General features: G+C 43.3%; 2 protein-coding genes and 1 pseudogene across 8 annotated transcripts in view; all 3 read left to right on the top strand.

Moving 5' to 3' along the window:
• The window catches only part of LOC130379825 (uncharacterized), a 91,891-nt gene extending 78,847 nt beyond the window's left edge, over nt 1–13,044 (top strand). Inside the window, exons 1-6 of one of the 6 annotated variants that reach the window (XM_056586899.1) lie at nt 3,021–3,401; nt 9,831–10,124; nt 10,257–10,526; nt 10,638–10,751; nt 11,656–11,690; nt 11,889–13,040. In XM_056586899.1, coding sequence (XP_056442874.1) covers nt 9,833–10,124; nt 10,257–10,526; nt 10,638–10,751; nt 11,656–11,690; nt 11,889–11,957 — 780 coding nt within the window. In that variant the 5' untranslated portion in view covers nt 3,021–3,401; nt 9,831–9,832 and the 3' untranslated portion in view covers nt 11,958–13,040. Of the gene's footprint in view, nt 1–3,020; nt 3,402–4,044; nt 4,157–7,663; nt 8,248–9,830; nt 10,125–10,256; nt 10,527–10,637; nt 10,752–11,655; nt 11,691–11,888 lie in introns of those variants that run through there. The other 5 variants (XM_056586894.1, XM_056586900.1, XM_056586898.1 and 2 more) reach the window with 5 other exon arrangements.
• A 985-nt stretch (nt 13,045–14,029) lies between these two features.
• On the top strand, nt 14,030–14,120 carry LOC130380218 (small nucleolar RNA U3; annotated as a pseudogene).
• A 2,586-nt stretch (nt 14,121–16,706) lies between these two features.
• Nucleotides 16,707–25,412, top strand: part of LOC130379824 (SLAM family member 7-like) — a 37,322-nt gene continuing 28,616 nt past the window's right edge. Inside the window, exon 1 of one of the 2 annotated variants that reach the window (XM_056586882.1) lies at nt 16,707–18,409. In XM_056586882.1, coding sequence (XP_056442857.1) covers nt 18,376–18,409 — 34 coding nt within the window. In that variant the 5' untranslated portion in view covers nt 16,707–18,375. Of the gene's footprint in view, nt 18,410–23,540; nt 23,966–25,412 lie in introns of those variants that run through there. The other variant, XM_056586883.1, reaches the window with a different exon arrangement.

Below are 25,412 nucleotides of genomic sequence, written 5' to 3'. Positions count from 1 at the left end.
TTTGGAACTTTATGGTCGGTAATAAATATACCTTATGGTGGCCCGGCTTAACTTCGAGACATTCACCAATTACCTTATGATGATCTCGGCTTAACTTCGAGACGTTCATCATATAACACAAAAACCACCTACCACGTGGTACAGACAGACACAGAGACAGAGACAGACAGACAGACATAACACACCGGGGGTCCCTTTGTGCAGGCTACCATTGCCTTATCAAACAGCCAGGAGCGCCCAGGTAAACAAAGGGATGGGGAGAGGGGGTACTCGTGTGTAGGGGGCCTGGAGGGGGGGGGCGGTGGGGACTTCACGTGTGTAGGGCGTCAGGGGGTAACGACCGGACGGTGGCTAAAACAAACTTACACCTAAATGTTCTTATAACCAATCCTATTTCAGATTTAATCTTTAAAACAATGAGTTATACTTACCTCAGACGTGCGGGCCTGTTGAAGTTGTTTTAGCGTCGCGCCCGCCGGGATTTCTCGGGACTTTCTTCCAAACGTCTCGGGTCACCAAATATCATGTGTTTTCTCAAAGAAAGTTGTCCAATCCCGGGTTGCTTTAGACTCACTTCATTTATTATAAGTCGTCGGCATGTTCCGGCATGGTAACTGAAGCTATACGGAGGGAATTGTAGCTAAAGAATGGAACACGTGTGAGAGATAATAACTCTGGCTACTACGGGACATGGGCAAAGGCCCATGTCCCCTCGCGGGTGTCGCTGCAAATCTCTGATCTATGGGCCACGGGCAGACGCCCGTGACCCTGCGCGCGTGTGGTTATTAATCTCTGGTCTCTTCACACTGGGTGCACAGGTAAGAGACCGCCAAGTGGGCGTAGCCGGGGTGACGTAATGACTTCGGCTTCTTCGTATATATAAAAGTGCTGCTATCTGTGGCTGGAGCAGCCTCCAATAAGGTATTGCTCCCCTTGTGGCTATGTATAGTATTTACGGCTTATATGTTTGGTCCTGCTTCATTTTGGTCTATGTGTGGGTAGCTTAGATTCTTAAAATACGTAACAGTGTTATGATTAATGACATTTTCTCAGAGGTTGATGCTAGTCTTGGAAGGTCTCTGTATGCAGATGATGGGGCGTTATGGGTTAAAGGCCGTAATGGTACGTTTGCTGAAAAGAAGCTACAGGCAGCTGTAAGCACAGTAGAGAAATGGGGTAATAAGTGGGGCTTCCGTTTCTCAGTTGAGAAGACTCTCAAGTGATATGCTTTTCCAGGAAGAGGGAAAATCCAATCTTACGAATCGTACTCTATGGACAAATGGTAAAGCAAGTACAAGTTATTCGGTTTCTGGGAGTCTGGATGGATAGTAAGCTGACCTTTGGAGAGCATATCCAGAGAGGAGTGATGAGATGCAAAAAGGCAATCAATGTAATGAGGTGCTTAGCTGGAAGTAGCTGGGGCGCCAGTATGAAATCTCTTAAGCAAATGTACATTGCCATAATTAGATCTGCATTAGACTATGCGTGTATTGCATATGGTTCAGCTGCAAAGTCACATCTTACCAAATGTGATGTAATACAGGCACAGGCCATCCGGCTGTGTTGTGGGGCATTCAAGACTTCATCAGTTGCAGCTCTACAGGTGGAGGTTGGAGAGTTACCATTATATTTGAGGCGTAGGCAGTTGTCCATGGTATACTGGACTAATTTGCAAGGGCACAAACAAGATCATCCAACCAAATCAGTTCTAGAGCCATGCTGGGAGCATGGGCGCACAAAGCTAAATAGTTTTGGATGGGTAGGAGATAGCTCTGCCAGGGAGTTAGGGATATCCAATTTAACACATAGCTGTACAGTACCACTACCAGCAACTCCCCCGTGGCTTTTCCCCATGCCTACAGTAGATCTTGAAATTATTAAGAAATCAAAACAATGTAATGAATTTGGAGGGATGAATAGTTTGATACAACAGTATATGAGTGATAAGTATAACGGGTCAATTCAAATTTTTACAGACGGGTCAAAAGATCCAGACACAGGTAGGACAGGGGCTGCAGTACACATACCACAGTTTAATGTATCAATTATCAAAAGAACGTCAGATCATTTAGCAGTATTCACAGTGGAGCTGTTAGCCATTTTATTGGCTCTCTGGTGGATAGAAGAGGGAAGGTCAAGTAGATGCATCATTTGCTCAGACTCAATGGCAGCTCTAATCAGCATTTCAAATGGCAAATCTACCTGTAGGCCTGATCTAGTTTATGAGGTTCTTCAGAGTTTGTTTAAAATAGAAAGAATGCAAATAACGGTGGGCTTTTTATGGGTCCCATCCCATGCTGAAGTAGAAGGCAATGAGGTTGTCGACATGTTAGCAAAAAAGGCACTGAAACAGGATATACAGCTGGGTGTTCCATTAAGTAAATCTGAAGTTAAAACAATAATTAAATCAGAAATCAACAAGGTGTGGCAAGAACAATGGGATAGGGAAAATAAGGGTCGGTTCCTGCATAGAATCCAGAGGCAGGTGGTAACAAGGAGACAGGGCTACTGGAACCGAAGATGTGAGGTTATCATCACAAGACTACGCATAGGGCACACATGTCTTAACCACAGTATGAACATCATAGGCAAACATGAAACAGGGGTCTGCCCAAAATGTAATGGAAGAGAAACAGTGGAGCATGTTTTACTACAATGCGAAGCGTACAATTTGGAGAGAAGGGAACTGTTGAAAAATGTTAAAGCTTTGGGTCAAACAAGCTTGACCTTAGAGGGTTTACTCTCCTTTTCCTCACTGAGACCACCAGCATGGAAACATGTATTGAGTTATCTAAAAGCAACAGGTTTATTTGACAGATTATAATTTAATCTGTGGTTTTTTATCTATATGATTTTGTTTATTTACTTTTGTTTGTTGTTGCATAGTTTATAACGTATAACCTCCATCGAAGCTCTAAAACAAACAGTAGGTGGCGGTAATGCACCATATTGGTTTGCCAACCGCCAAATAAACTCAAAAGAAGAAGAAGAAGAAGTAGTCAGCAGGGTGCCAAGGGAAGCCAGACCAATCAAATCAAAGCAAATAGCGGGAGATACGATTTTTACCATATTATCGTATAAGCAAGTAGGCCTACAGTTTTGGAGGATGGAGAGTAGGACTATTTGGTAACATTTAACCAAACTGCCACATGGGCAGCAACAAAAAAATAAATCTGACGGCAGGCCAAGCTTCAGCTGCTTGTGGAAAGAAAGAAAAGTTATCGCACTTTCAATGAGGATAATTATGTCCTAGCTGGTAGCGCTAAACTTCAGCTATTTTGCTGGCCATGCCTTCTTTTTTACAAAGATTCATGCTCCCTGAACAATCCCTGGGTGACAGGGATCTTATTGACCTCTTCGCCACCATGAAAGACAGGAGAAAGGCCTTCCTCTACAATAGGGTGAGTAAAATACGCACCTCTCGGTGCGGCATTACTGTTCCCTGAGCTGTCTGTTTATTTTTTTTGTGTTATTATATTTCTAATTGTGCCTTGATTGTCTGGAATAAGTTGCATTGGTCAATCAAATGAAGTTGTTGTTTTATCGCGGTTGTTAACGCTGAGAATCAGCACCAGGGACAGAAGGGCTCACCTGAACAGATGCGGCTGTGGTTGTTTATAGCCGCTTGCTCTGGGTTATCTTGTGTTGTCTTTTAAGTAGTGTTATAAAAGGGAAAACAATTAGGAGGTGTGTGTGTGTGTGTGTGTGTGTGTGTGTGTGTGTGTGTGTGTGTGTGTGTGTGTGTGTGTGTGTGTGTGTGTGTGTGTGTGTGTGAGTGAGTTGAGTGAGTTGAGTGAGTTGAGTGAGTTGAGTGAGAGAGAATGGTCTGAGAGAGAGCGAGCGCGTATGTCGTGTCGGTCTGATTACAGGCGTGTGTAAATCCTGGTAAATTTACCAGTAGCAATAGCTCTTTTAGTAATATGTAATGCATACAAGCTACGACGTACTCTTTTCTGTCCCCCACCTAAAAGCATGTAGAGGTTTTGTATCATGGCTTCCTCAAAAATAATCCCCACGCCACGCCACTGTTCATCATAAGGAAATCACCATATAGGCCTGCATATAATAGCGGACATTTGGCTAAGAGAATTTGGCTCAGAGAAAACCCTGTTCTGTTTGATGGAAATGTTCTCCGGAGGACTTCTCCTCATTTTAGGTAAACTTTTTCCCCTTTTATAGATTATTTGTATATTTCATTGTTCGGCTTCTCCACAACAGGTCTGGTATTTATTTTCTTAAATGTACTTGAGTATTCAGCAATAGGCCAACTCTACGTTATGCTTGGTAATATATGTCGTTTATAGTTGGAATGTATTATTATTGCTGAATAATTTTGTAATAGTCGGCTTTTAATCAAGCAATAAAAGCGGGTTTAGAACGGTTTGAAAAACTAACTATTTCCGCGTTTAAAAAACGGGCGCAAGATACCACAATACTCACTGATATTAATGGGTGAATAAACTGTTATAGAACTGGCAGGGATGTGTGGTCCTCTCTGGGTGGAGAGCTCTGAAAAAAGCTTAACAAAAAGCTTAACTAGCCTACTGGTGAAGGAATGGTTAACTATTCACTCAAAAAGCTTAACTATTGGTGAACGAATGGTTGGCAAAGAGTAACAACTCATTATGATGCATTTACATGAAATGTGTCTTTCCCTATTACTTCGGCTAGGAAAGAGGAAACAAGTTTATATTCTCAATATTTATTATTAATGATATGAAGTAAGCGATGAGTATAAAAAAAGCACTTGTAGGACAGAGTGTTCATTTTAAGTAGGGGATACATATTTTGGCAGGTCGAAATTATACAATCTGACAAAATATGTGTCCCCCTATAACATTGTCTAGAGAAGAAGAATCATGTATATTCTTCATTATTCCTCATTCGTTAAGGCACGTCCATAAGGCCCTACTAATAAGAATGGGTTCTTCAGTGATATAGCCTACAGTGGCGGTTTTAGTCACGGGTGAACGGGCGGCATTCTTTCATAAAATAAAAAACAAAAAATAAAAATCATCTGCGCCGCAAAGCGGTTTTCTATGATGCACAATATCATAACATTATGTGGGCGGGGGTATTGGTATATTGACGTTGTCTGCTGCCCAGGAAGTCAAGCAGAACCTGAGCCCTGTTTCAGGTAGCTGGTTTTGAGGCAACCCCGAGTTTGTTAGCTCTGAGTTAGTGGAAACTCTGGGTTTTCCGTTTCAGGTAGCAGGTTCAGCGCAACCGAGAGTTAAGGCGGCTGCATGCTTCAGCGTTGGTGTTACGTTGTTGCGCAAAATTTACTCAAAGCAATTCATGCTCCCTTTTAGGTTGCGCGTGTTGCGCGTGTTGCCAAGCAATTTACCGCCAGAACAGTAGGTGTGGAGTAATATGTGGAGGAAAGTTTTTCGTTGAAGACGACCTCGAGAATGACGTCTTTGTCTGTGGGAGTCGTTGGTTTGTTTATGTGCCAGATCGTGTTCTCCCCATACACAGTGAATGATGGCAACAGACAGAGGAACAGGGGTGATGAAGTTGTTGATCATTGGGGTTGTATAAATGTGCATATCTCTCTACATTTTAAAACGACATAATGTGTTGGCAGCAAAGTTAACTTCACTTCAGGTTAATGCTTTTGTATATGAGCCTGCCGGGTGATACTCCAGACAGGAAGTAGCAACCAGACCAGCAAACCAATCACAGCCTTGCAGGCTGGGCGGCTCGCGTAAAAGCTTACGTAAAAAATGACGCAAGTCTAGAAAAATCGCCCGACGCACGCAAGACGTGAGAAGTCGCGCAAGGGGGGCGCAAGGGCGCGCAAGGGCCTCTTGCGCTTGCGCTTACGCTTACGTAACCGAGCATAAACCAGCCTTTAGTTGCTGCGGCAACATACGCCGTGGGTCTAACCTGCTCGGGAGGTGGTTAGACCTACTCTGAGTGTGTTGTCTATAAGGCTGAAGGCAGCTCTCCGACAGAAGGAAGTGTTAGAAATGGCATGTCATTTTCTACGAGAGCCTGTGGACGTAGAGGCTGCGATCCTCAGAAGGAATCTCCGTGAGGAACGATTATTAAGACCCCGGTTGGATATACTTTATTTTCCTGATAATTTTCTTCACTAGCGCTATCGTTTTTCAGCGCAATCTATCATTTATTTAGACCACCTTCTCAGCCCCCATGTTAACTGTCAAACGCACCGGGGGCATGCTTTAAGTTTATTTTCTAATTTTTTATCGCAATTAAAGCATGTGCAGAATGATCCGCCCCGTACATCCCACCCGCTCTGTAGGCCTACTACAGTCACTTCAACGTTGTGGCTTTCCCATGATCAGAGTAGCTGACTAACCACGGACCTATAACTGCTGCAAGTCAAGAAACTCATTTTAAGAATGCAAGGCAGAAAAGACCCTGGTACTGCTTTTAACCAGATGCTGTTCTTCTCTACATGCACATGCTCAGCATAATCGTCTGCATTGTTCACTGAAGTAAAACCCTTTGAGTAAACTGTTCAACAAAATAACTTGTCCCACCACAGCCCGTGTTCTAATAAAGACAATCTACTTAGGATTTTTTTATTTCCTGAAAGCACAAAAAAAAAAAGTCATTTATATTGGGTATGTTTTTAGAGCAGGGAACAGTAGCCCAGTTTGCACCTCACCCACCTATAACTTATGTTCCAAAATTTGGATCTCCAAAGCATCCTTTTGCATCTTTTGAATTGTTACAATTGCATGGAGGTTGGTGAGGGCATCTGGTTCAAGTAGGGCGCTATCAGTAACTGGAAGAAGATGATTAGACAGTGCAATTATTGAGCCAGAATATTGCCCCATCTAATTTGCAACGCGCTGGGTTGCGTGTACATATTGAATTATTTTGAATAACCAACCCCTTATACTGTAAAGGCACTTCCATCCTGGGGGGTGGGGGGGATCAGAGGTGCTCCCCCCAGGGATGCCCTCAGCCACAGGACGCATACTCTGTTGGCTGAGGGCCATCTCCTCAGCCTCTGTGAGGGCTGCAGGTGGTGGACCCCCTCCAGTCTGCCGGGCCTCTGCATTTTTTCGATTTGCTAACATGGAGTAAAATGTTACCCTAATATTCAGTAAGCGCTATTTTGAAGACAGATATATATTTATAATGCATTTTGCCTAGGTGTAGCCTTCTAATATATCTAAATCCTATTAAATATTGGCAGTGTTGGGGTGGCTGCCTGGGTAATATAGGCTACTACTTACATTTACTGCTTAAATATAGTATACAAATATATAATACATGTTGAACATAGCTGTTCAATTAGGTAGAGCAGGCAAAACAGCACAATTGATCTGATTTCAATGAAACATTAGTTTACCTGTTTAAACTATATTTTTGTACTTCATTTACTGCCAAGTCCTCGTGGGGCAACTCGGGGTTGCGTAAATTGACACACACACACACACACACACACACACACACACACACACACACACACACACACACACACACACACACACACACACACACACACACACACACACACACACACACACACACACACACACACACACACACACACACACAATTTACATATTGAATAAGTGGAAGATATTAAACTTTCCTCTTATTTTATTTTATTTTACTAATTTATTTGACTCACGCATTGACTTGTTCAGCTATTTCCTGCCAAGCTTACTCTCGCGCTCTCGCTGCCGCGGCGGTATTGCTTTTTTTTGTTAAAATGGGTAACTGCTCGGCATACACGTTCATTAGAATTTCCAATTCCGTGGGGGAAATTAAGTGGATCTACGCTTTTGGTCCATGTTTGATCATGTTATCAGAGATCCATTGATGATGGCTCTTCATAGTCAACAGGCACGCCCCCAACCCAGAGTGAACATACTCAGAGTTGATTAACCCAACGCTGATCACCTGTTCTGAAACCGAAAACCCAGAGTTGCTTTTCAACCCTGAACTCTGAGTCAACCAACTCAGAGCGCAGGATTAAACTCAGAGTATGTTAAACCAGCTACCTGAAACAGGCCTCTGATCTCCACTGTGGGAGGAGGGGTCACCATACCTGAGCCGTGGATTTCTTGTGAAAGATAGACTTGTGATCGCTTTAGTGAGAGATAGGGTGTTGGAAATAGATGATGAAGGTTTCCTGGACAGAGTGTCCTGGGACGGAGACACTGGGCGGTTCACCATAAGAAGACTGCGGAGCAACGATTCAGGGATTAAATTCTGTTAATCAAGGAGGAAAATCTGAATCATTCAAGCTGAGTGTTTATGGTAGGTCTCATTAACTCTCTCATTGTGATGACCTTGCTCTTCTACTGTCTCCAGAAAATGCAAATTGTGTGATATGTGTGGAAGGTAAGGACATGTCTCAGAGTGGTCAAGCTGTATACTAGAAGCTAAAGGTCATGTCTAGGAGGGGTCAAGCTGTATACTAGAAGCTAAAGGTCATGTCTAGGAGGGGTCAAGCTGTATTCTAGAAGTAGCCAAAAGTAGCCGTAAAAAAGTATGTCATCTTTGGCAGCGTTGCCAAATACTTAACGGCGTCTATTCGCTTTTTATTTTATATTTGAGCCGCTTGGGTAACTTTATTTCCTACCCCTTAATGTTATTTTTGCATTAGGCTTGTCTTGCTTCGTCTTTGCGTACTAAAAAAAAGAAAAACGTTTTTTGAGCCTGGTTGGGAGCCCCCCTACTATGGGGGCCCCAAGCGGCCGCCTATGCCTCTATGTTAAGACCACCACTGTGTGTAGTCGACCATGGGCCATCGACATACACATAGAAACATCCCAGTCCAAAGTTTGTCAGGGGGGGGGGGGGGGGGGGTTTGGAACAGAAACTTTGGGAGCTATCGGATAGCGAACACTGTGTAGATTGTCCTCTACATTGTCTGATAGAGTCACAGTGTGTGACACTGCAGTGTAGAGGACACTTTATACAGTGTGAAGCCCCAAGCCCCATCTTCAACCTGTCTAAACACTTCTAACCTCCACCATAACTGCTGAAGCCTATTGTGCAGCTGTAACTGAACATGACGGCTGAGCAAAGTGTGATAAACATCTGTAACCTTTTGGACAAAGCCGTGGGCTAGGGGAATATGTCCATTTATATTTAGTGTGTTTATCCGGTGCTGGATGTACTGTATTGTATAGTGTATTGTTATGTGTATGTACTGCACTCTTCTTGTAGTTATATTGGTGTCTTGTAATCTTGTGTGGGATGGGCCACTTGTGTGCCATGACACAAAAATAAACATCGACCTCATCATCATATAGGACCTTTTATGAGACTTAAAAGGGCTTAAAAAAGACTTACATTTATTTAAAATATAAACCTCCATTAAATATCCAGAAACTTCGTGGGACCCTGGTGAGCCTGGTGATGCTGTTCATTGGTTGATTCTGATCAGTGCAGTCCGCCTTCACTACAGGCTATGTACGAGGCTGGTGGAATAGGCTAATCATTTATTTGGCTAAATAAAGATTTCTGAAAAACATTCTCTTTAGAAAAAGTTGAAGTTTCTAAATGGATATCCCAGAAATTCACCATTTAACAGGGGAGGCTTGAAATAACATTCCTTAAATTGCTAGAATGCCCATAGAAATGCCCACATCTTACCAGCTACAATAATGCAACAATAATACAGTAGGGGACTTCAATTGTATAGTATGGTACTACAATAGTATAGTAGGGTACAACAATACTACAGTAGGGTACTATAATACTACAGAGTAGGGTACTTCAGTATTACAGAAGTTAACTACAGTACTACAGTAGGTTACTAGAGTATTTCATTAGGGTACTACAGTACGGTTACAGGGCTGTTTGACTGAACGATGTCTTCTGATCTGTTACAGTGATGACGTCATCTGCTGCCCAGGAAGTCAAGCAGAACCTGATCTCCACTGTGGAAGGAGAGGTCACCATACCTGAGCCTGTCCAGGGTCGTGGATTTCTTCTGAAAGAAAGACTTGTAATCGCTTCAGTGAGACCTAGTGGGTTGGAAATAGATAGTAAATGTTTCCTGGACAGGTTGTCCTGGGACCCAGACACTGGGCGGATCACCATACGAAGACTGCAGAGCAACGATTCAGGGATTTATGTTGTTAATCAAGGAGAGAGATCTGAATCATTCAAGCTGAGTGTTTATGGTAGGTCTCATTAACTCTCTCATTGTGATGACCTTGCTCTTCTACTGTCTCCAGAAAATTCAAATTGTATATGTGGAAGGTAAGGACATGTCTCAGAGTGGTCAAGCTGACCTTGTGGTCTTCTGTCCCCAGACGCCGTCCTGGAGCCCGGTGTCACCGTAACGTCTGTGAGCAGCGAGGGCTGCACCCTGCTGTGTGCTGTGGACCAACTGAGTGGAGGGACTCTCTCCTGGTATCAAGGAGAGGACCTGGTGAACCAGAGCAGCACCCAGCGCTCTCTCCCTCTGACCGTGGACAGGCTGGCTCTCCGGTCCTCCTACCGCTGTGTGTCTGCCAACCCTGCTGGTAACCTCACCCGGTCAGTCGACGCTAATACGTCCTGCCCAGTAGAACAACTCACTGGTAAGAAGTCCTCACACACCCTGCCTCCACTTGGACTGCACAGAAAGCTCAAAGACACTGCTCATGTTGTGGAGCTTTTGGTGACGTGAGTGTTGTTACTCTTCTGTACAGGTGATGAAGAGGAACCCATATGGCTGTTCCGGATTGTGATTCCGATCGTCTGTGGTGTTACATTCATCCTATTCTTATCTGTCATCATATTCTATGTTGAAAGACATCTCCAAGGCAAGGCATTTTTTCTTACAATTGTTTTTGTTGGATAATGACAATGGTCTCGAGGCTTAACATATCATTGAGGCTAGATGTTTTCCTGTGAGAGATGAATCCGAAGTTGAATAGCAGCTTGTCCCCAGGGTTAGCCGCAGCCGAGGGAACCAGCTGTCCTCGGTACGGGGGCGGTCTCCTGTTATCGTTCTCCCTGCTGTGCTGCAGGTTGCACCAGCTACCTCATAACAATCATTTATCAATAATGCATTAGTCTGGCATTACAAGCCACACTCATTGTTATTAGGATTTCTGTCTGTTTAGTTTCTTCCGTCGTATTTTTCTTCCTTACTCCTTCTACAGTTGTGGTGTGTGTACTTTATAGAGTGAATATTGTTTATTTTATTTTATCAATTTATATAATATTATTTATTATCTATCTATCACTCTTTACTTCTATCACTCTCTGTCAATATATCTCTATATCTAGATCTCTAGATCTCTATCGATATGTAAGTAATCAAAATAAGCATTAAAAAGATGAAGATGTATTGAATCTCAATTTGTAGATAAATTCATCGGCAACTCCCACTCTCTGTGCCTGTAAAGGTGGCAGAAACGTTTCTGTCCCCAGTGGTTTGATTTGGAAAAATGACGTTGATTGTCCGCAATCTTTTCACACTGGCTGAGTTTTTCCCCCAACGCACACATGAAGCAGCAGTCCCTCATGGTAGAAACAGCCATGGTGTCTGAGCTTCCCCTTATGGATATTCAATAGATTGAGTGTCCACATGCTTCCCATGGCGGTGTAGGCATCAGGAAGATAAATGAATGTGGAAATCCTCTCTGTACAGCAGACCCTTCTACTGCATGACTTATAGTGGTGCTGTTTTATTCATTAACTTTGGCCTTCTTCTGTTTGTAGCTTCAATCCAACAGAAGGGTGGCGTTACACAGCAGGTAGGTGCTCTGTGGGTGCATATGTTGTACAGTCTAGTCAATATCACTACAGCCCGTCATTATTACACCAGCCCTCCAACCATAAGCCTGTGTGTGTGTGTGTGTGTGTGTGTGTGTGTGTGTGTGTGTGTGTGTGTGTGTGTGTGTGTGTGTGTGTGTGTGTGTGTGTGTGTGTGTGTGTGTTTCTATTCCCTATAGGAGGAGCTTGAATACGGCCGCTGCAACACGCACGTCAGATACAACGAGATGCAAGCCAAAGAGAACTGAAGGAATAAACGCTCTGGGAAAAAACCATCGTAGCCGCCTCTCCTGGTGTCAGTAAAACATTTGTTACCAAAAACATTTGGCAGGATGACTATGTTTCCATTTAGTGTGCGCCCCCCGGCACGAATATAACAACAGCACAAATTTAGCAATATAGCATTTGGGTCTTTTGGACCCAAGTGATCAATGTGCTTCAGCCCATATGGACCCATATAATGAATCACCCTACAATGACAGTGAATCTCCCTGCAAGTTCAGTGAGTCACCCTAGAGTAGGGTAAATTTGAACATTGGCTTCCTGTTGGTCAGAGAATTGATTTTAAAATCATGTTGCTAACATATAAATCCCTACATGTTTTAGGGCCAAAATATTTAACTGATATGATTCCACTACATAAGCCTTCTAGACCAATAAGATCTTCTGAGACCATTCTGTTAATTATCCCAAGAGTAAACAGAAAACATAGGAAAGAAGATTTAGTTATGCAACAAATAGCTGGAATGTTGCTAACCCTGAGGATTTAAGACTTGCCCCAACTCTGACCACTTTTAAAACAAGACTGAAGATTTTAATGTTTGCTTTAGCTTTCTGCTAATCTTAAATACATTGCACTTTAAAAAAGGCCTTTTTAGCTTTACCTTTATTTTCTATTTTTACATGATCTGAGAAAGGATAGATCTGGGTTAGAGTCCTAGAATCTGGGTTGGAGTCCCAGAATCTGGGTTGGAATCCCAGAGAAAGACCCAGAGAAAGGACCAAGTTCCTTTAGGTCAGGTTGGAGTACCAGAGAGAATGTTGATCTGATCTTAAACACATTGCATTAACTTTGCCTTTATTTTCTTTATCTATCTTACTAATTATTTGCATATGTTTTCTTTTCTATTATTTAATTTTATTGTATGACAATGTTTATATGTGAAGCACTTTGAGTCTGCCTTGTGTATGAAAAGTGCTATATAAATAAAGTTGCCTTGCCTTGCCTTGAATCACCAAACAAGTAAAGCGAATATGTATGTAGGAGAACACTCCTGAGTGTGTGTGCAGATGGCTTGTTTAACCTGTGCCCACAGTGCGTTCAGTAGTCTGGCTATTGCCAGAGATTGAGCTTGGTCTGGGGAAGCTGCTGCCATTTTCCTCATCACAAGAAGCGTGATCAACGGGCCTAGTTCAACTGACTCGGTACGCAATTGGCTGCATGCCGGAATCCTCCATGGAGAAGAAAGAGAAAGGGATTGTTGCCGTATGCGGACCCCCGGAGAAGCTGCTCCGCCGCCGCCGGAGGAGTCCGCATACGTTGTTCCGAGAGGTCGGAGAAATGACATGGACCCAAAGTGACAGCGAGTGACAGCTGTCTACTGAAACATCTTTCTCGAAAGCCGCAGTAACATAGGATTCTAGACCAATTCTCTAAATGAGGCTTATTATCAGTGTGAGAATGGCATAGACGACTATGTAAAAAAAAATTTGGGTTCACCACCCCTTTTAATTATTTTTTTAATAACCTAAAACAAATGAGACCTTTCAACCACATAGTGATCAAAAAGTCGCTGAGTTCTTAACTGTAAAAATAACCATATCCGCCTTCAATTCTGAGAATGAAATGGAGCTTCTTTTATTTCTATTTTTAAGTCCGACCAGTTAAACAGGCCATTAAAGGAACTACATAGTCACTCTGTGTGTGTGTGTGTGTGTGTGTGTGTGTGTGTGTGTGTGTGTGTGTGTGTGTGTGTGTGTGTGTGTGTGTGTGTGGCTCTGTGTCTGACTCTGTGTGTGTGTGTCTGTGTCTGGCTCTGTGTGTGTGTGTGTGTGTGTGTGTCTGGCTCTGTGTCTGGCTCTGTGTGGGTGTGTGTGAGAAAGCTATGGTGAGTTGACTTCCGTCAAGGAGAAAAATCGTCACCTCACACCTGTGTCTCTATCTCAAAGTATGTTGTTCTCATGTGCTATTATTTAAACAATATGAGGCTTATAATGCTCACGATAACGGAAATTCTGACATTTAAAATATCTTTGTAGTATATGTCTGGATCATAAACACCAAACACCAGAGCTGCATCTGTTATGCTAAATAACTCTTAACATCATACTTTCAGGGTTAATTTCTAGTTTGTTACTTGAGAAATGTCTTATGGATCTGATCGGTTACCCAAACCACGATGAAGAGTGGCAGTGAGTAATGATTCATTCAGGCCAACCGTGCAGCTTCTAGAAAAGTAAATGTGGGGCTAGACTGTGGGGCTAGGTTAGTCTCTATTATCTCGCAAATTATGAATAAATAAAACACCACTACACTACAAAACAAGTAGTTTTGTAAGGAACATTGTTTAGGAGGACTGTGTGTGTGTGTGTGTGTGTTTGTGTTTGTGTGTTTGTGAGAGAGAGTGAGAATGAGAGAGAGAGAGAGAGCACGAAAGAGAGCGAGCGTCATTGATTTGTTTTCTACAGTAAAAGAAAGAAAGAGAAAGAGAGTGAAATGTGATTGTTAAATTGTTCTGCTCTACTGTTTACATTTACCTGAAACCTGAGAGTTTAAGTTTTGAGAACACAGCCTGCTAAAGTAATAGTTCACAGTATGGTAAGGTGTAAGTTATTTTATTTGTATTTTTTATGCTTGAAACAGGGACAGATCAGGGACAGGTCTTCCAGCAAAAGGGCAGAATAAACCCCTTAAGACCTGCAGAGACAAAGGTAGTCCACCCTTTATTCTCAAAGAAAGGGAGATGTGGTATTATGGAATAATAGTGTAAGGAAAGCCTTTACTTTGTAGTAACCGGATGGACGTCGATACCGAGGGCGGGGTTAGCTGGAGTCCCGTGCATGCACACTTATGCCGCTTTTCCACCGCACATGTAGCTCGACTCGACACGACACGACTCGACACGACTCGACACGGTAGCAGCGCGGGTGCTTTTCCACCGCAAATAGTACCTCCGGGACGTGGGCGGGGTCGTCTGCGCGAAAGGGCCGTGACGTATTTTTGTACGCGACGCAAACAACACCTACGTAACCCACACATGGACAGAACCCACATAACAACAATGGAGAACATCGATGCGATGGTATTCGTGTTCGTATTATTAGCTGGCATGTTGAAGAAGTGGAATATGTTGGCTGCGGCGCTACTATGGCTGTTCTATCGTTACCAGCATGGTTGCCATGTCGCTCTCGTGACTTCGTCACACTCTCTGGCCAATCAGTGGCCGGCCGTCTGCCGACGTCACCTTTTAGCATCGGCTCAGCCGCTTGGAACCTAGAGCGAGGCGGTACTAGAAAAAGCAGCCACTTGAGGTACTAGATCGCGGTGGAAACGCAAAAAAGGCGAGCTGAGTCGAGTCGAGTCGAGTCGTGTCGAACTGGTACCATGCAGTGGAAAAGCGGCATTAGTATACTACTGCTGAGTCTATAATAAAGACAGACTCCGATTACGTCGTTGTACGAGCCTCATTATAATAATAACTCGACAGTGACACCCACTAATTCTATATTAAAGCATCCATAAAGTAGCATGCCATGGGACCTTTAACATCTCGCATCACATACTAAAGGGAGGCGCCACCCAGTGGCGCTTTATAGAGCTGACTGTTACAATAAGGGAGCAACACATGGCTGTGGAGACAAGAGCCAACGGCATCATCCTTTGATCGGTTTGATGGAAATGATCTCTGCACTTCTGCTCCTTCTAGGTAAACTTTTCCCCGTTCATCGAGTAGTAGCTCGGCTTCAGCACAATAGGTCTTGTATTTATTTTTTTCATTTTACTTGAGTATTCAGCAATATAACGGCGGTGTGTGTGTTTGTTTGTGTCTGTGTGTGTAATAGTAGGCTTACTCTGCGTTATGATTGGTAATATACGTCGTTTATAGTTGGAATGTATCATGGTGTAATAATTGCGTAAATGTTGGCTATTATTCAAGCACAATAGCGTGCCCCTTCATTTCGGTGGGGCAGAAACTACTGGCGTATGACCACACCCACAATATATATATATTTTTGCATATATATTTTGAGCTACATTAAAACATGTTAACTAAACAAATTGTGACTAATTAGTTTAAAAATAAACTAATAGCCTAATGTTACTGCACGCTGAAGTGCCATCCGCCACAATCGTCATATGATGCCCCTTATAGGGAAGTTATTTCTTCCATATTTTATTTTAACAACAGGCTTAGCGAGTGCATTGCAAATACATGAAAAGTGGAAATACAAGTCATCAATCAAGCAGACCTTCGATTTGGAACTTGGGCCGACGATGTGTGCAAATCTCTCAATAACAACTCTTTTGAAATCAGATATTTCTCAATAACAGCTGTTTAAATCAGGTATGAAATCAGGTATGCAATTTGAATACCTGCTGAAATAAATAAATGAATAAATAGTCTTCAATGCCGAAAGATACAGGCGGAGTAATTCGATTTTAAACAACAACAGTCCTAGAATATGACCATGGGGCAGACTACTTTACGACCATATGGGTGTCTTATAGCGCTGATTGCAATTCTTATTGCAGCCTGCAGGGTTATGCGAGAAACATACGGAGGGACGCGGTCGTTGAGCTCCGTCGCCCCACATTGCATGACACGTTAAACTCAACTAGAATCGCCACCATCAATTTGATATCAACAGACCAAAAATAGTCGGAAAGCCTACAGAAACTATAGATAGTTAATGTGACAATCACATTATCAAAAATAAACTTGGAGCAATGATTTACTGAGGAACTTTTTTTTTGGGGTTAGCTGGAGTCCCGTGCATGCACACTAGTATACTACTGCTGAGTCGATAATAAAGACAAACTCCGATTACGTCGTTGTACGAGCCTCATTATAATAATAACTCGACAGTGACACCCACTAATTCTATATTAAAGCATCCATAAAGTAGCATGCCATGGGACCTTTAACATCTCGCATCACATACTAAAGGGAGGCGCCACCCAGTGGCGCTTTATAGAGCTGACTGTTACAAAAAGGAAGCAACACATGGCTGTGGAGACAAGAGCCAACGGCATCATCCTTTATTCGGTTTGATGGAAATGATCTCTGCACTTCTGCTCCTTCTAGGTAAACTTTTCCCCGTTCATCGAGTAGTTGTATTTTTCATAGCTCGGCTTCAGCACAATAGGTCTTGTATTTATTTTCTTCATTTTACTTGAGTATTCAGCAATATAACGGCGGTGTGTGTGTTTGTTTGTGTCTGTGTGTGTAATAGTAGGCTTACTCTGCGTTATGATTGGTAATATACATCGTTTATAGTTGGAATGTATCATGGTGTAATAATTGCGTAAATGTTGGCTATTATTCAAGCAAAATAGCGTGCGGTGCCCCTTCATTTCGGTGGGGCAGAAACTACTGGCGTATGACCACACCCACAATATATATATATTTTTTACATATATATTTTGAGCTACATTAAAACATGTTAACTAAACTAATCGTGACTAATTAGTTTAAAAATAAACTAATAGCCTAATGTTACTGCACGCTGAAGTGCCATCCGCCACAATCGTCATATGATGCCCCTTATAGGGAAGTTATTTCTTTCATATTTTATTTTAACAACAGGCTTAGCGAGTGCATTGCAAATACATGAAAAGTGGAAATACAAGTCATCAATCAAGCAGACCTTCGATTTGGAACTTGGCCAGACGATGTGTGCAAATCTGTGCAAATCAATAACAACTCTTTTGAAATCAGATATTTCTCAATAACAGCTGTTTAAATCAGGTATGAAATCAGGTATGCAATTTGAATACCTGCTGAAATAAATAAATAAATAGTCTTCAATGCCGAAAGATACAGGCAGAGTAATTCGATTTTAAACAACAACAGTCCTAGAATATGACCATGGGGCAGACTACTTTACGACCATATGGGCGTCGCTGATTGCAATTCTTATTGCAGCCTGCAGGGTTATGCGAGAAACATACGGAGGGACGCGGTCGTTGAGCTCCGTCGCCCCACATTGCATGACACGTTAAACTCAACCAGAATCGCCACCATCAATTTGATATCAACAGACCAAAAATAGTCGGAAAGCCTACAGAAACTATAGATAGTTAATGTGACAATCACATTATCAAAAATAAACTTGGAGCAATGATTTACTGAGGAACTTTTTTTTTTGGGGTTAGCTGGAGTCCCGTGCATGCACACTAGTATACTACTGCTGAGTCGATAATAAAGACAAACTCCGATTACGTCGTTGTACGAGCCTCATTATAATAATAACTCGACAGTGACACCCACTAATTCTATATTAAAGCATCCATAAAGTAGCATGCCATGGGACCTTTAACATCTCGCATCACATACTAAAGGGAGGCGCCACCCAGTGGCGCTTTATAGAGCTGACTGTTACAAAAAGGAAGCAACACATGGCTGTGGAGACAAGAGCCAACGGCATCATCCTTTATTCGGTTTGATGGAAATGATCTCTGCACTTCTGCTCCTTCTAGGTAAACTTTTCCCCGTTCATCGAGTAGTTGTATTTTTCATAGCTCGGCTTCAGCACAATAGGTCTTGTATTTATTTTCTTCATTTTACTTGAGTATTCAGCAATATAACGGCGGTGTGTGTGTTTGTTTGTGTCTGTGTGTGTAATAGTAGGCTTACTCTGCGTTATGATTGGTAATATACATCGTTTATAGTTGGAATGTATCATGGTGTAATAATTGCGTAAATGTTGGCTATTATTCAAGCAAAATAGCGTGCGGTGCCCCTTCATTTCGGTGGGGCAGAAACTACTGGCGTATGACCACACCCACAATATATATATATTTTTTACATATATATTTTGAGCTACATTAAAACATGTTAACTAAACTAATCGTGACTAATTAGTTTAAAAATAAACTAATAGCCTAATGTTACTGCACGCTGAAGTGCCATCCGCCACAATCGTCATATGATGCCCCTTATAGGGAAGTTATTTCTTTCATATTTTATTTTAACAACAGGCTTAGCGAGTGCATTGCAAATACATGAAAAGTGGAAATACAAGTCATCAATCAAGCAGACCTTCGATTTGGAACTTGGCCAGACGATGTGTGCAAATCTGTGCAAATCAATAACAACTCTTTTGAAATCAGATATTTCTCAATAACAGCTGTTTAAATCAGGTATGAAATCAGGTATGCAATTTGAATACCTGCTGAAATAAATAAATAAATAGTCTTCAATGCCGAAAGATACAGGCAGAGTAATTCGATTTTAAACAACAACAGTCCTAGAATATGACCATGGGGCAGACTACTTTACGACCATATGGGCGTCGCTGATTGCAATTCTTATTGCAGCCTGCAGGGTTACGCCTCGTGCCCACTGCACCGTCAGTCAACGGACGTCAGAAGGCGTGGCTGACGGATGGGGGAGTAGTCTTTGCAGATGCATCCGTCAGCCAATCAAATCGGTTCGCCGGGTTCTTCCCGCTTCTTCCTGCTTGTTGCGAGGCAAGATTACCCGCTTTCCCACTTTCCAGTATCGTCAGAGCCCGAGTCGCGTCACAGTGCTTAAATTTGCATACGCGATCTGATTGGATGACGGATCCGTCGCTGCCGAAAAAGTTGAAAATTTTTCAACTTTTTGACGGTGGCGAACGCTCCAAGTCAACTGACGGATCCACAATGCATTGCGCGACCGTCCCCATTCAAAGTCAATGGGCAACGGACAACTGACGGAGGTAGTGGGCACGGGGCGTTATGCGAGAAACATACGGAGGGACGGGGTCGTTGAGCTCCGTCGCCCCACATTGCATGACACGCTAAACTCAACTAGAATTGCCACCATCAATTTGATATCAACAGACCAAAAATAGTCGGAAAGCCTACAGAAACTATAGATAGTTAATGTGACAATCACATTATCAAAAATAAACTTGGAGCAATGATTTACTGAGGAACTTTTTTTTTTGGGAGCATGCTTTTGCAGGGAGTTCGTCGCCCCACCTGCCCATATGGACGGCACATTAAAAGCGTGTTAGAACGGTTGGAAAAACGAACTATTTCCGCATTTAGAAAACGGGTAAAAGTCACCATAAGGCCCTACTAATAATAATGGGTTCTTCAGTGAATAAACCTTTATAGAACTGGCAGGGATGTGTCCTCTCCGGGTGGAGAGCAGAGCGCTGTCCTCTCAGCCCTGTTCTGCCGTGCAGCTTCATCACCACTTTTCACCATGCTCACACCAGCCATTTGCTACCTTATGTCTCCCTTTCTCTCATACCTTCATGTCTAACTCTCAGTGTTTCTGCATGAATATTGCGAAATAAATCTTTAAATAAAGAATATGCTGCTGGCCCCAGTCAGATCGATATCATCCATGAAATATAATATAAATAGAATAGATGGCATTTGAGTAAATTACGTGTTTAGTTGTAGCAATGAGAGTGATGGAAGACATGCTAGTTTACATTGTAATTTCTGATGGAGGCAGTGGGCAGGGCACGAACGAGGTACCTCGTGCCCACTGCATCCGTCCGTTGACTGATCCCCATTGATTTTGAATGGGGACGGACACGCAATGCATTGTGCATCCGTTGGTTCCGTTGACGCCGTCAAAAAGTTGAGAAATGTTCAACTTTTTCGGCAGCGACGGATCCGTCATCCAATCAGATCCCGTATGCAAATTTAAGCACTGTGACACTACTCTTTGGGGTAGTGTGACAGCCACGCCTTCCGACGTCCTTTGACGGACGGTGCAGTGGGCTATGTTTCCGGTCTTGTGTGTTCCAACGGTTTCCAACGGTCCTCCGACGTCTCTCCCTCTTCCACAAAAGGTAAAGACATGCAATGGTGGATATCTTGTTGTGGCGCGACAAATTCGACAAAACTTGCACAGCGACAGATTTTGATGTGTGGCGCGACAAAACTTCGGCGACAACGCGAACGGGCGAAAAATTTCGCGTTTGGTGTGAACACACAGTAAGGGTGAGTCAAATGACGCGATAAACGCCCCTTTTATGTGACCGCGCATTGAACATAAAGCGGAAAACCTGGTTCAACTAATTGAATCTAAAGTGAGCGTCGTGGTACCATTTAACTCTGATTGCGAGTTGCGTCTCTGTCGAGCCAGGTTTTCCAAAGAAAGCCTGGGTATGTTCAGCGAGGTTCGTGGTATACCCCCCAGGCTCACCTGAACAGAAGCGGCTGTGGTTGTTTATAGCCGCTTGTTCTGGGTAGTCTTGTGTTGTCTTTTAAGTAGTGTTGTAAGGAACATTTTTTAGGAGGCCTGTGTGTGTGTGTGTGTGTGTGTGTGTGTGTGAGTGTGAGTGTGTGGGTGTGGGTGTGTGTGTTTGTGTTTGTGTGTTTGTGAGAGAGAGTGAGAATGAGAATGAGAGAGAGAGAGAGAGCGCGAAAGAGAGCGAGCGTTATTGATTTGTTTTCTACAGTAAAAGAAAGAAAGAGATTGAAATGTGAGTGTTAAATTGTTCTGCTCTACTGTTTACATTTACCTGAAACCTGAGAGTTTAAGTTTTGAGAACACAGCCTGCTAAAGTAAAAGTTCACAGTATGGTAAGGTGTAAGTTATTTTATTTGTATTTTTTATGCTTGAAACAGGGACAGATCAGGGACAAGTCTTCCAGCAAAAGGGCAGAATAAACCCCTTAAGACCTGCAGAGACAAAGGTAGTCCACCCTTTATTCTCAAAGAAAGGGAGTTGTGGTATTATGGAATAATAGTGTAAGGAAAGCCTTTACTTTGTAGTAACCGGATGGACGTCGATACCGAGGGCGGGGTTAGCTGGAGTCCCATGCATGCACACTTAGTATACTACTGCTGAGTCGATAATAAAGACAGACTCCGAATACGTCGTTGTACGAGCCTCATTATAATAATAACTCGACAGTGACACCCACTAATTCTATATTAAAGCATCCATAAAGTAGCATGCCATGGGACCTTTAAAGGTCCCGTGACATGAAAATCTCAATTTATGAGGTTTTCTAACATAAATATGGGTTCCCCTAGCCTGCCTATGGTCCCCCAGTGGCTAAAACTTGCGTTTGGTATAAAACGAGCACTAGCTGTTCTGCTCGCCTTTGAAAAAACGGAGGCTCAGCCTACTCTGCCTGGCCCGCCCAGAGACGTTGGCCGGCCAATGAGACTCGACCGTGCGAGCGCCACGTGTGTGTGTGTGTGTGTGTGTGTGTGTTTGTGTGTGTGTGTGTGTGTGTGTGTGTGTGTGTGTGTGTGTGTGTGTGTGTGTGAGTGTGTGTGTGTGTGCGTGTGTGTGTGTGTGTGTGTGTGTGTGTGTATGTGTGTGAGTACACACACTGTAACGCAAGTGTTTCTTGCCGGTTCTTTGACGTGTCTTGTATTTCCACAACGAGACTGTCGTGGGGGTTATCTCAGCCATGGTTGAGAAGGAATTGGGGAAAGGAACTTTGGCTTTGACTCGCTGAAGTACATGAACTGCGACATGCCGCCGTTGCCGCGAGGCACCATCGCCCGGCAGCGGGCAGCCGGCAGCGGGCAGCCGGCAGCGGGCAGCGGGCAGCAGGCAGCGCCCGGTTCAGTTGACTTCAGGTTGATGTGAAAGTGGAAGAACCAGAGACGTCGCAGAACCCGACAAAGTCGTTTGTGATTAATAATATCGTCTGGAGGCGCACACAGCTTTTGGCCGTGATAATGTGTATTAAATGATACAGATTTCTATGTATTATATGATATTATTTAGATATAGAGCTCCAGGACTGTAACGCAAGTGTTGTACACTTCCTCGTCGGACTCTCGTCTCTGGTATTTCTACAACGAGACTCGTATTGGGGGTTATCTCAGCCAAGGTTGAGAATGAATTGGGGGGAAGGAACTTTGGCTTTGACACCCTCAAACACATGAACCACGACATGGAGGAGAAAGGGATTGTTGGCGGCGAATGTCTCCCGCTTGAGCCCCGCTGAGGGACCACCGCCGGAGGCGGAGGTTCCTAAGACCGGCAATGATCCCTTTCTCCTCCTTGTCGCGGTTCAGTCTACTTCACTTTGATGAGGACGTTGAAGAACCAGGAACGTCGGAGAACCCAACAAGGTCGTTTGAGATTCATAATATCGGCTCACACAGCTTTTGGCCGTGATAATATATATTATATGATATCTATGTAGGCTATATGATAATATTTAGACATAGAGCTCTAGGACTCCCGTGTGTTCTAGAATATTTACAGAACACGGCTAAAGGCTGTGTGCGCCTCGCCATTGCGATACATCCACTGTAAACAGAGCGCATGGTACCGTGGCTGCAAGCTGCTCAGGGCCACACCCCCACCCTCCTCCTTGACCCGCCTCGCTCCTCCTTATTTGCATTATAGCTACAGACACCAAAACAGCGCATTTGGGGGAAGCTCAATGTACGACTGGCTCGGAGTGGCTGTAACTCTGCACCACGGCTGAATTTCGGGAACTTCTTTGAATACTGTGTTAGTTGCCCACTAATACCTATATTAAAGATAATTAAATTATTAAATAAAATTAAAATTAAATAAATAAAATAGCGTGTCATGGGACCTTTAACATCTCGCATCACACAGTCCTTTTTCCATCAGTATTTCAAGTGAATCGACATCGACGGAATGATTATAGCGAATTAAAATTGTGTCACAATGCCCCGTGTTGAAGCGCATTTTTCTGACCCGCTAGATGATTTTCCGTTGTCAATGCGCATGCGCGACATTCTATATCGCTTCGGCCGTTTTCCATTACTTTTATGTCGCTAGAACTTTCCCAAAACCACCTCTGCAGAGCGAATTAACTTAGTGCGACAAAATCGGCGTCAGAGCGATATAACCCTTTTTCCATCACATATGTCGCACTAACTTTTGATGCGCATCATTTTAAAGCGCATTATCTTTTTGATGGAAAAAGGACTATCGTAGGCTACTAAAGGGAGGCGCCACCCAGTAGCGCTTTATAGAGCTGACACATTGAGGAAGCGACACATGGCTGTGGAGACAATAAGCCAACGGCATCATCCTGTGATCGGTTTGTTGGAAATGATCTCTGCACTTCTGCTCCTTAGGTAAACTTTTCCCCGTTCATCGAGTAGTTGTATTTTTCATAGCTCGGCTTCAGCACAATAGGTCTTGTATTTATTTTCTTCATTTTACTTGAGTATTCAGCAATATAACGGCGGTGTGTGTGTTTGTTTGTGTCTGTGTGTGTAATAGTAGGCTTACTCTGCGTTATGATTGGTAATATACGTCGTTTATAGTTGGAATGTATCATGGTGTTGTGGAGTATGTAAATGATGAGACAAGAGACGGAGATGGGTCGAGTCAGCTTTACTCTCCACTTCAAAACAAACAAGTCATACTCGCACATGAGTTCAAATCGAAACTGACGTAAACCGGAACTGTTTATCTTAAAGGTACAGTCCCTTGAATGTGAATGTCTCACACAGTAATTGTGGGTCACCACACAGGCCCCCCCAGAATTCACCCAAACCAACAGGTCCAGACCGAACAGGTAACACACAGAGAACATCGGACACCCACTAGCGTTAAACAGAATACACTAGTACAAAACAGTCCCTAGAAAAATCAACGCCTAGGGGGGCGGACCAGGCGGCCAGAACGGCTGCGCCTAACAGGAGAAGGGCAAGAGGCAGGAGCAGGTGTCGAGGCCGCCGCAGGACCAGGGGTCGAGGCTGCCGCAGGCGGGCGCCCCCGCCGCGGGGGCTGAGCCAGCTGGAGCGGTTCGCCAACATCCACATGAGCAGGCTTGAGCCGGTCTATAGCCACCCGCTCAGGCCTGCCCCCCATATCCACGACAAAGTTCTTAGGCCCACCCTCCAAGACGCGGAAGGGTCACCAATTGTGGAGTATGTAAATGATGAGACAAGAGACGGAGATGGGTCGAGTCAGCTTTACTCTCCACTTCAAAACAAACAAGTCATACTCGCACATGAGTTCAAATCGAAACTGACGTAAACCGGAACTGTTTATCTTAAAGGTACAGTCCCTTGAATGTGAATGTCTCACACAGTAATTGTGGGTCACCACAGTGTAATAATTGCGTAAATGTTGGCTATTATTCAAGCACAATAGCGTGCCCCTTCATTTCGGTGGGGCAGAAACTACTGGCGTATGACCACACCCACAATATATATATATTTTTTACATATATATTTTGAGCTACATTAAAACATGTTAACTAAACTAATTGTGACTAATTAGTTTAAAAATAAACTAATAGCCTAAGCCTAATGTTACTGCACGCTGAAGTGCCATCCGCCACAATCGTCATATGATGCCCCTTATAGGGAAGTTATTTCTTCCATATTTTATTTTAACAGGCTTAGCGAGTGCATTGCAAATAGGCCTACATGAAAAGTGGAAATACAAGTCATCAATCAAGCAGACCTTCGATTTGGAACTTGGCCCGACGATGTGTGCAAATCTCTCAATAACAACTCTTTTGAAATCAGATATTTCTCAATAACAGCTGTTTAAATCAGGTATGAAATC

Source organism: Gadus chalcogrammus, chromosome 3, assembly GCF_026213295.1.
Source record: "Gadus chalcogrammus isolate NIFS_2021 chromosome 3, NIFS_Gcha_1.0, whole genome shotgun sequence".
Lineage (NCBI taxonomy): Eukaryota > Metazoa > Chordata > Actinopteri > Gadiformes > Gadidae > Gadus > Gadus chalcogrammus.
Note: the sequence above shows the minus strand (reverse complement) of the source record. Positions and strands in the feature narration are given on the sequence as shown.